This window comes from Lepisosteus oculatus, chromosome 6 (assembly GCF_040954835.1).
Source record: "Lepisosteus oculatus isolate fLepOcu1 chromosome 6, fLepOcu1.hap2, whole genome shotgun sequence".
Lineage (NCBI taxonomy): Eukaryota > Metazoa > Chordata > Actinopteri > Semionotiformes > Lepisosteidae > Lepisosteus > Lepisosteus oculatus.
The window spans coordinates 52,672,299-52,684,670 of NC_090701.1; the positions used below are offsets into that span (position 1 = coordinate 52,672,299).

Genomic DNA, 12,372 nt, shown 5'->3' on the forward strand with positions numbered 1-12,372 from the left:
ACATTGTTAATGATGTTATCTATTCACAGTGGAACATGACTGCCCCTAAACCATCCCCCTTCAAAAAAAAAAATAATACAATGAAAATGTCCGAGAACGGAGTGTGAGCAGTCTTTGCCATTAGGTTTCTTCCACTAGGGGGCTCTCTTTGACATGCCAGCTTCTGTTCTAAATTCAAAGTATTATTAACAGGTTTACATAAACAGCACCCAGGTACAGGCAGTTCTAGATTAATATATACTTTCTAACTATGTTTAGGAACAAAGATCTTAAATTAGTATCCGTGTTCCTTTTAGGATCTCTCCTTAAAAATGCCTGAACCTTCCTGGTCCTCTGAGCTGATTCAGTCAGTGTGCGCAGTAACACAAACCAGACTTTCTGGTAAATGTAACGTACTAGAAAAATTGAACCTGATGCTAACCGCCAATGAAATTATGACCTCTGATTGCTGCTGAGCCACACACCAACACAGCCTGAGGCCAGTTTTCTTGAGAGAGCAGACTGAAAATCTGTTATTAGTTTACCATTTATAGGAGTCGCATTTTTCCCCCTCAGAAGTATAAAACGTTAGAAAGCCTTGCTCAAGCATCCAGATCAACAATTTTTGCAAGGAGAGAGATTGAAATCTTTCTCTTTTTTTCTCATAACCAAACCATGAATCCTGCTAGCACTGTACAGCAGTACTGAATTGTAGTAAGGGGAGCACAGCATTGACTAGGAATTTCTGTCATTTCTGCATGGTTCACGTTGTCCTGTGAATCACAATGGTATTTCCATAAGCGTATGCGTAAGAACAAGTAATAATGTTTGTAGATTTTGAGAATTATTAAGATTTTCCACAGCTACCATTCACTCAACAGAAACTAACCTGAAAAAGAATTTTAAGAGCTCTCAAAATACGTATCTACAAATCAACACACATACAGTATTTGTAGCCAAAATGCAGAATCTGAAGCCACATACATTACTTTTACATAATACATATTTGAGGTTTCAATGGAATAATGCTAAGAGACATTATACTTATCCCTCTTCTTTTAATCAAGTTTTTAAGTTATGTAAGTAAAACCAATTTCGCAAACGGACTTTTCCTTCTGTAAGATGAAGTCTTCCGTTAAGCTTCACAAAACTGGTAAGACACTAAAAAATGAAAAAAATTACTTCCTTGTTGTTGCTTCAGCTAAACCTGGCCAAATGCTGACGTTACTGCATTCCTGTCTAATGCTACAGCAGGGTAAGGGTAAGGACTTTAGACCATAAACCTTTTTTATTTTACTGGTTCCCCTCTGAACAAATTTTTCATCTCCCTAGATTTGTGGGTAAGGGAGGGGAGCAAGACGTGAGGAGAAACTCAAACCAGCTGTTCCTTAACAGAATTAAAATCGTGACCCTCAGCCCCTGCTCTAATGCAGCCATTCTCTCGCCAAGCCTCTCCCAGCAAGCCGCAAGATCCAAAGAGGAAAAGACTTTGACCCTGTAACCTTCTCCTCCTCTCCAGAGGTCAACAACTTCAGATAAGGGGAAAAAGAAAGTCAAAGCGGCCTCACATGAAGGGCTATGAACACTGCATTTTAAAAGATAGGCTGCCAATTAAGACATGGTTCAGGAACTCCTCAAGTTGTTTGTGTAATCTGTTTTTGGGACAAAACCCTGAATGTTTTTTAAATGCGAAAGGGCCACCAATTTGTCATGGGTAACACTGGTTGCCTGGTGCCTTGTTCTGTTTTCAAAGTGGAATTGCAATCATGATTTTACGCCCTTTTTAAACGTTTCACACAGTGAGCTGAGTTTTCTCCTGATCTTTTGCGGGAAAAACAAGCTTTAATCCTCTGAATTGGTGCGGAGGGCGTGTTTGTACGCACTGGCAAGCCAAAACCTAAAATTACACAGTTAACACAGATAGAGAGGGAACTTTTTAGGGCCCATTCAACTGTTAATCCTTGGAATGGCTCAATTATCTGCTAATTGACTGGTAACGAATCTAATACAATCACACGTTTTCAAAATCTTTTGCAAATCCTGTCCTATTTGTTTTATTGGAACTTCTTAGTTTAAAGGAGAGCCATTAATTTGCAGCAATCTTGAGCTGTAGGTGTGCCTCCTTTTCACACCTGTTGATCTCATAGAAAAACACTTTGTCTCCTTAGTCTCTGTCGCAGCCATTGTAATAAGGATGACTTCAGCTTAATGTGCATTGCTCCATGGAACTGTTCATCTGTTATTTCTTTTCTCTGAAAGCTTGGCTTGATAGTTGTGTTACAGCAAAATTGCCTGTGTTGGTTTTATTAGCTTTTTTGTTTACACAGGAAACTACCGACAGTGGAAAAGTGTGATAATTACTATTTAAAAAAAGAAACGACTGAGTTAACATAAGCATATCAAATGCTTTAACATGAGGTGTGATTACAAGACACATAAAATACAAAAACATTGCTTTCCAAAGAGGATCAAAAAGCAACATAATAAGGAAACAAAAACACTCATAAACTATAAAGGCAACAACTTTATAGCTTTTTTTTTTAAAAGTGGTATTTCTAAATCCGCCTTTCATATTAACTCCGGCTGAATAATTTGCAGCACGAGCTTTTTTACAAACTCAAGTGTGAATTTATGTTAGTAGCCAGGTAATCGAAAAAACTCAGAAGAATTGCACTGAGATTGTACTTGTACAAAACAAGTGAATCAGAGCTACAATAAACAATTTCTTATCTTCATTTACTCATGATAAAAAACACCATTTTCCTTATCTTCCAGATCTTAGCTGAAAGCTAGAATTTTTAAAATCTCAAATAGAGTTTTATTTACAGGTTTTATATACATTTAGGCGGCAGTGTGGAAAATGGTTAGGGTACTGGTCTTGTAACTGAGGTTAACTGGTTCAAATCCCAGGTAGAACGCTGCAGTCGAATCCTTGACGGAGGTTCTTTCTTCCCTTAGATTCACTCAGTAAAATAACAAGCTGTACTGGATAAAAACTTCAATCACATATTATTAACAGTTCGTTGCGTTTTGAATTATTATTTGAGGCTGTGCCCCTCTATTTAGAAAAAAAAGACAAAAAAATCCAAATCTAGAAGAAAGTGCGTTTGGTAAAGCGAATTCTCAGACATTTCAAACCCTTTTTTAAAAGACAAATATTACACCCCTTCCCCCTCAACTGCGCTCTCACATACTTGTAGTATCAGAACAGGACTAGCCGGAGAAGCACTCGTGAAGCTCAGAGGCCCAGAGTTTCTAGAACTTCTCAGAATATCTCCAATGGTCAGTTTACAATTCATCAGATCTGCGCTCAATCGCTGTAAAGGAACTCACTACTTTTTCACTTCTATATTACCCCTTTTATAACAGAAAGTAATTGCAGTTATTTATATTAACTACTTTACCTTTACCTACTTTACCTTTGCCTACTGCCCTGTCTCTCTCACACCTGAAGAAGGCTCCACGGCCGAAACGTTGTGTTCTCTTTCTTCTTTTTTTCAGCATGGAATAAACCTATTACTTGTTATTTATATTATATTTTTATATAATACAGCATAATTGAAGTTTATAATATTTTGCAGATATAAGTTGATTTGCATAGCTTATTAAATATACTCATGGTAAAAATACATATATGGTATAGGAGAGCTTTTTCCCTGTATACACATTTTTCATTATCTGCAGGCAGTTCAGGAACATACTGTATCTCCCATGAATAAGAACCACTGGGTGTATTGATTACGATTGATTTTCGATTAGTATATGCAAGTTAAACCAGAAGAATGTAGCTCGAGAATACCACATTAATCTAAAAAGACTGCTGTAGTTGACAGTTGTGTAGATTACTGTTTTGGATCTTGGGATTTTGTTATCTTGGAAGATCCTCTTTAGCTGGTAGCTCTCCCTCTGTCGTGACAGCAGTGCTCAACACTGTGCCTTGGCGCATCATATTTACATGCTTTTCAAGACATCTTTTTATTTAGCGGTTACTACAGTGTACAATTAACACAACATTTGAGATTTGTGGGATGTTGGACCTCCAAGAAGAAGGAGAAACCAGAAAAAGAATGCGCAACCACTAGCAATTACTGAGAACAGCTGGCACTTGAAGAAACCACTTCAGTACCTTGCACACAGTTATGAATCTCCCTAATGAAAATGACTAAGCTCACTGTCATACAGCAGCACACTTACGAGATGTAACCTTCAAGCATTAATAAATACAAAGTTAAAAGTGTTGCATAAAAGTAATAACTACATGCAACTCATATTTACAAAAAATTATATATGATTAAATATAGACAGGTAATTGGTATCATTAACGAGTATTTCTGAGATGAATGAGAGGTTGCTGAAGGCAAATGGACTACCAGACGCAAGTCTCCTGGTGTCCACAGAAACAGACAGCACAATAAGCAACCCACTTAGCTATGCAGGTATCGGTCCCTCTTAATCTTGCCAGATGTAAACACAGTTATGTGCTTTCAAATGTAAAGCTTTTTTTTTTTCTAAAACAAGCAGTAGTCCTCACCGAAGTTTGTCGTGACACATTACAAACCTGAAAATCACAGCTAACTCAGACCAGATGTTACTACTACACAGCCGGCAAAGATCTCCTGAAAAAAGAATTCATACCTACTTTTTTCTTAAAGCAAACTCTATTTGACTGTTGGAGGGTCCCTCGTCTTTTTACGACTCTTTGCTTCATTGTTAACATCTTGAGAGATTCACCCGAGGAAACAACACAGACGGACATAAATTGAGAGTCCCCCCCCAAAAATGGAAGCAGCAACTGAAAAACAAACACCTTCAAGCCCTTGTGTTTTTATTTTTTCTTTGGTACATTTCCTTTTTCTATTCAGGCCTGTTGAAACCCATTCACTATATAGGAAGTTATCAGTGCTTCCTTTATTCTCCATACATCTGTCATTAAGCAATCAGCACAGACTGCTTGATTCTTCCTGTTGGGCGTAGGAAAAGACTAACCCATGACTGAACTGCAGAAAGCTGCAAAATGTCAAAAGAAAATGATTATATAAAGCTATAAAACCCTCCTTTGCCCATAATGCTGTATCTAGAAACATCAGTATTACATTACACTCGCTTGCTTTTTTTTTTCCAGGTGGTAACATGTCTCTTTTCTTTTTGTGTATGACTAAATACGCCAGTCTATTTAGGCTCAGAGACTTGCTCCCCTACCAGGTGAGCCTGGAGCTGACAGTGCTGCAGTGAACGATTACAGCCGTCATCACAACATTCCTCACCGGCCATACAGGCTAAATCCATGTGAAAAAGCTGAATCTGTGGTTCGCAGGTTCTCTGTGCTGGCACTTACTTGGCAGAAGCTGTCATCCCTGTCTGGCCTATGGTTCGTGACCCTCACATTTTCACTGCGTTCCCACCACAATTACCTTGCACTGAAGAAAAGGGTGCAGATTACCTGTGGGTCAGGCACAGGATATGGAGAACAAAGGGAGTTCTTGAAATCCACTTCATTCCAATCTACAATTTGTGCATGAATAGCGAAGGAATTAAAACAGTCCAGAAAACAAAGAGGGCCATATATATATATATTCCTGGATTTCTAGGCTGCCTTACAGGAACATTTATTTTTTAAACGTGCTTAAGGAATACTCATTTTGGATTTACAGGAATCAAAATCAGAACTATTATCACCAAGGAGAACGGAAATTTTTCAATTAGCGACAAACCACAAGCTGTATCTCAGATTTACAGTAAATACTGAATACAGCTTAAAAAAACATTTTTTACATGAGAAAAGCTTTCACCTCCTGTTTATTTGTATGAAAAGGACGTGCATTGGAATTGGAATTCTGTACCAGAAAGAAATTTAAAACCAAAAGCAGACAATCACAAGACAAGGTCCCATGTAACATACACACTTTTAAACGTTTATAGTTGTTCTGAAAGGAGAGAATCCCAGGACTGTTTTGACAAACTCAATCCTGAGCGTCTTACTGAATTGACTTGCTGTGAGATTCTTGTGTATGCAATCCTTATTTACAGGATTTTATATGTAATCTTAGAGCGAACTTAATAATGGGAAGCTTGAATTACTACAACAATATCAAATAAAAACAAATAATTACAATAAATTAGTAGAGTTTAAAATGAAAAACACCCTTATTAATTCAGATGCATGTCACATTTCCCACTTAGAAATTCCTATTCGACACTACCTAGTGCTACTGACAATGGTCACAAACAGAACATAATGAGCTATCAAACTGAGATAAGAACACAAAATAAGAACTAGCCATTTGGTCCATCTTAGACCAAACTGGGGTCATTGGGGTCACCCAGGAACTTCCTGAACGATCCCAGGTAATATATTTCTGCTATACTGTACGTCTGGTTAGTTTAGTATCTTTTGCTATAGTATGCCATGGTTCAGTGATTTTTAAAGACAGCCTTAGGATATTCCAATGGAATTCTAAAGGTCAGTAGCAGAGAAACTATAAAGCATCTCAATCAAAAGCAATCAATAAACTGTAAGTGCCAGTAGACTAAAAATGCTGCTTAAGAACTCTGCTTTTAGGTATTCTAAACACAATAAACATACAGTAAATGTACTGTAAAAGCTAAAAAGTCTGATGTAAAATGTACAAATGTATTAGCTTCCAAGAAACCCTGATTGACAAATGCTGGAGTCTTTGTGTTAAATAAAGAACAATAAGAGGTTGCATTGGGGCATTATAAAATATCTGCCTGCATGGACATAAAGAAATCCTAAAAGAACCTCCAATGACTTTGCAAAGAAAAAGCACAAACAACATCATTATTTTTAATTAAGCAGGCTTTTTCAGTCTGATAAAAGATTCAAAAGAAAAAATAAAGTCTTCATCCACACTCCTGTTATTGTCTTCTGTATCTATGATAAACAGTACACAAAGTTTATTTGTACTGCAAAAACTTTTGACTAAATATGAGACACATTATTGAAAAATGCCCTGGCTATTTCAGCTGTCACAAGGTTGTGCTCAGGTATCTGTTTCTTTTAATATTGCAATGTTAATGTAAACCTTTCAAATCACTTTGCGATGTCTCCCCATGACCACTGATTCTGCTCCTTTTATCCTCCAAACCTCAAGTGCTTTATTTCTTAAGATCTGCAGGTTCCTGCTGAGCTGACCTGGTTCCCCCAGATGAAGAATCTCTTCCCTGCTGTGAAGGGTTGCTATCTTGCTGAGAGTGGCCACATTCTCACGTAGAAGTCACTGATTTTATAGCTGAGCTGCAGCCCAGAACCCAGGAACCATGTAAGATTCCGGAATGCTTTCAATTCTTCCTGGTTATTTATAAGTTCAGGTACGTTATTTTGCATTATTTTAAAAAATAAGGACCTAAATGTCACAACTAACAGAGCATCAAAACTAACTTACCATTGTTACTTATAGTACATAATATGACAAACCAGAAAAATGACAAAAATATTTTTTATTGAACAGACATAAGTAAATTCATTAGACTGATTAATATTTGCCATCAGCATGGATGGTCAACAGCAATCTGCTGTGAAAGTCAGTCTAGTTGCATATGTGACAACCACTGGAAGGCATGCAAGCTGTACAGCAGTGACTCATGCTCTGTGCCAGGCTGCAGGTTCTGTGATCTAGTGTGGTTCTCTTCCATTCCTCTCGTAAAGGCTCGACAATCACATACCTGTTCACTGTTCTCTGAGCCCTAGATCCCACATCATCCCAGCTCATCCCACCAGTTTCAAAATGGGGTTCAAGTCAAGAGTATTGACTTGGTATCCCTGCCATAACTGTCACATTCTCATTGTGCAAAAAAAGCTCGTGTTACACAAGCACCCTGAGGTTGAGTGTTACCCTGCTGGAATGTGGCCTCGACAGGATGAGCCCACAAGAAGGGCAGCAAGTGAGGTCCAAGGACTGCTCTTGGAAGTACTATGCAGTCAGGTGTCTAGTTATTTAGACACCCCTGCCCGAATATACAGTAGGACAGTAGGTTTTCATCAACTGTTCTGCTGTATACCGCAGTTAGGGTGTCATTCTGTATGTTGAATACAGAATGAGGAAGTCCATCAGGGTGGTCTACACAAGGGATCGCTAAAGAAGACTTGATCACTGCTAGTGAGAACACCTGATGTCACTTTGTAGGAAAGGTCTCATTTTCTTCATAAGAGGGGTATATTGGTTCTTTTGGGTGTTTTCATTTCAAGCCTGGCATTCAATAGGTATCACATTATCTATACACATTCACTATGAATTGATTAAGTACTTGTGCAAAGTCACTCAAGAGTATCATGGTCGCTAGTGAATGATTAATTCATCTTCATGATGCCAAAAATATTTCAACACTATCCAAAATCTTTATACTTAATTTTTCTAAAAACATACTGTACATGCATACACAGAGTGTTAAGCTTCTTTTGATACTATGTATAGAACAAAGACACATGGCTCAAATACTCATGCAGAGGTGTAGCTATGTTAAATTGGTTCAAGTGTTCCAAAAGGTCCTCTGACTTACTGTACACAGCAATATAAGACTCTGCTTCAACCTACTGCCAACAGAAGACTGCTTCTGTGCTGACCCATCATGTAAACCAGTATCAATCATCAGAACCAGACTGGATATTGACAAGGGAAATATACTCATTTATATTTTCCAATATATGGTTTAAATAACGATAAAGAACTCCACTTGAACTACTGAGTAAAAAATAAATAAATAAAAACAATTAAACTGCAGAAACAAAATGCATTAATAAAGTTTTAAAAATATATAATTTAAAGGCCATTTTGCCCATCTACTGGGATTGGTAGATAGGATCTAACTGATCCCAAAATCACGTCTAGCCAAGCTGCAGACCACGACAGATCTGAGGATCTGATATGGTCACCATGTGATCCAAGATGACTCCCTTCACAGCCCTTGAAAAGTAAAGAGGCCCAATAAACAGCCCTGTCAGCCAGATCACATGTAATCCAAACTGACGACAATACATGTCTCCAATATGCAAATGCCATCACTGATTAATTGCAACTTGCAATCTAGATCTCCTGGTGTGAATGTGAGCATGTATGGGATGGGACAAGCTGCAGCCCCTCGCTAACACAAAGACGTATGGGAGACGTATGGGGGTACCTGGAGGGTCCTATCCCAGAATGTGTCCATCTGCCAAACCGTGACGAATCAGGGAGACACACATGTGATTCGGATCACATGGGGAAAGCCTTGACGTCTGATCTTTTTTATTTTTTATTTGATAGAATTCTCAGCCCAGACAGCTTGGACTGTTCGGTGTGGTCTTTTTTTGAATGGACCTTACCAAAGTAAAAATGGAGTTATGCAATGTACAGTAATTTGCTCCATTCATGTTCTAAATAAATAGCTACATACCATAAAATAATATGTGTTCTCTGAAGATCACTCTTTCATTGTTCTTACACTGAATTAAGCTTACAGGTAATATACCTGTATAAAACCACCATGTGCCTTTATTTAAACCTTTATCATTTATTAAGCTGTTTTATTAATTTATTCACTTCTCAAAGGTGCAAGAGTTGAAGCAGAATAGAGAGTAAAACGAGTGGTGTACAGTATAGCTTTTAGAATAACAGGCTTCAATAATTACATTATGTTAATTTAGTTGCATGCACTCCTTCCAAACAGTTTTGAATACAGTACATCTTTATATCACCATTAGTAAAAAAACAACAGCACAGAACCACACATTTTAATAGGAAATATAAAAAAACAAAACAAACCTTTTCTGTCTAAATTACTGTATATTACATTCATTAGTTATAGAAATGGACTAGGACTTAAACTATGTTATGCCTAAATTTATTCATACTTATCTTTAACATTTGGGGTGTCTCTGTATTTGCAATGAATTTAACCGTGTTAACATGGGGACTATAAATCACGTCTGAGTGGAAATACTTCAGGTATTAATTGTTAAAAAGAATAAATAAGCATATGAATAAAACAAGTATAAAGAGGAGAAACAACAGTGATCCGCTACATACTGTACAAAGAAGCACTTTTAGATTAAGATGTAACTCAGGACTTGGAGTTTAAGAAAGGCTCCGTTAAATTACTCCTTCATAGGGGTTTGTTTGTAGAGAAAAAAAAAATGATATGTTGATTTTTTTCAGTTACAGTATATGCTGCATAGTATGAATTACCATATCATACCAGTCTTGTGAGATAATGTTATTTCAAGTGAGGGAAGAAAATGCATGCACTATGTAATTTTGATTTCCCAATGGGAAATCCTTTGGAAGAAACGGCACATCTCATCAGAAATAACCCATTTCAAAAGAAATGATGCAAGTTTAAAAAGTAGGTTTATTTTAAGACAGATACTGAACGGATTTTTAGTCATGAGAGACTAAAGCTCACATTTGCAGAACTTTCCGTCTATATTCTGATCTTTAATCAAGTAAGTTCATCTATAATTTTAAATGGTGTACAAAAATTGCAAATAAAATATCTATCAGTGCAAATTAAAAACAAAGAAAACATTTAAGATCCAAGTGCCAACAGATACATTAAAGTGGACGTCTTTGTACTTTTGTTATTTCAGTCTTATTATACATCACATAAATTTAATACCTAAAATATTTGGCCTTCAACTGACAGCACAAAATTTAATAATTCCGTTATTGAGATAAAGCAAAAGAAGTATGAAAGGCACATTTAAATCATTTCATTGCAGTGTGAGCTGCCAATTCATCTGTGAGTAGTTTCATCACAGATGAAAAGAAATCAAAATATGGGACAGATGTTGAACAAACCACGTTTAAGCTCTGTCACAAAACGGCATTTTTAAAATGATTGGGGCTCATCTATTAAATAAGGTGCAGTTTACTCTATTTTGAATAGGAAAACATCAGGAAATATTTAAACAAGCAATTGTTGCCAATTAACTTTGATCATAACAACTGGCATTTGAAACTCTCAGAGCCATTCTGCTGTCTGTCTTTAGAAAGTAGAGTATCACGGTGACGAATGTGTTTTGGCATGCTTACTACGGCTTTCTTCACACTTCAGTATCACACAATACACTTCCACCATTCTAAGGCTGTCAATTGTGAAGTGGAACATCGGGGAAAAGGCCGAAGCCAGTGGTTTCATATTTGCAACGCAAGGTGAGCTGCCTTAGTGTCCTGATGCCAACTCTGGTGGTCAGAGAAACGAAGTGTTAACATAAAGATATGTTCATGTGGGTGCAGGTGACCACAAACTCTCACGTTCCAGCCTTGCCGATGCCCAGAAACGCAAAGCCTGTTATTTCTGCAGAACAGATTTTACACCACAAAGCAAGAACCACAAGTCCAGACACAGGTTTCATACCGTGACCCAGAAACGCTGCTTTTTCCCCAACTGCGACACCAAGAACACACAGCTTGATACACAGACAGACAGATCTGCTATAGAAACACTAGAACCTGACAAATTGTACCTGCCACTGGGGGAAAGAAGTGGGGTCTAGTCACCAGGCCATGAGACTGACAGTGCATGCAAAATTCATGATGTCCCATGGGCTCAGAGGTAATACTTCACCACAGCAGGACGTAACTGAGAAATAGGCACCCTGCTATTAAATGGTTGTTGATGCTTAAGCTAAATATTTAATGGTCTGCTCTTAGTAGTAATGTAATGTATATACTCTATTGTGACTTACCTACATCTCCAGCTGGGTCTTAAATATTATGGCTAAGTAAACATGCTGCTAATTATAATAAGGAAGACATTTTTGCACATGGTACAGATAAAGTGTAGGTTGTAACATTATGCTCCATATACTGTAGATCTGACGGTTGTGCAATAGGATTTGTAGAAATCGCTTACCTCCAAGTCATTGAAGAATAGATGCGTATCTGCCAAGTTGAAGATCATTTCTTCCATCCTAAGCCCTAGTGACACTGATGTTGGTGGGTCCTTCAATAAAAGAAACATTATTTGGATGTAAACATTTTTTCAAAGCTTTCCATTTCTGATATTTATACCATGTTTAAGCATATTTAAAGTGATACACACAAACACGTGATACATACAAACTCCAGCTTTTAAAAATAATACTGAAGACAGGGAAACAGATACATTTATTTGAGAGATGTTAAACACAACTGTGAATTAAAAAACAAAAATCGACATTATGCAGCAATGAAACGACTGAAGTGACAATATACAGTTGACTTTATAATCATAGTAAAAATTATTTCAAAATTGCTGGCATTGTCATATTGTCAAGTTTTTATTAAGTTTGAAACAATAACATTAAGATTAAAACAAGAAGGTCATTGTTATCTTATTCTCCTGGGATTGCAAATGTAACTGTTAGTTCAATCCTGTCAGCAAGCTGTTATTCCATAATGAATTTATGGTTCGCCT

At 37.2% G+C, this 12,372-nt stretch overlaps 1 protein-coding gene across 16 annotated transcripts in view; it reads right to left on the bottom strand.

Annotated features, from left to right (window-relative positions):
• The window catches only part of eya1 (EYA transcriptional coactivator and phosphatase 1), a 116,838-nt gene that overhangs the window by 6,395 nt on the left and 98,071 nt on the right, over positions 1-12,372 (bottom strand). For all 16 annotated transcript variants that reach the window (XM_015353774.2, XM_015353781.2, XM_015353783.2 and 13 more), the window contains one exon: positions 11,830-11,919. In XM_015353774.2, the coding sequence (XP_015209260.1) occupies positions 11,830-11,919 (90 nt within the window). The remainder of the gene's footprint in view (positions 1-11,829; positions 11,920-12,372) is intronic.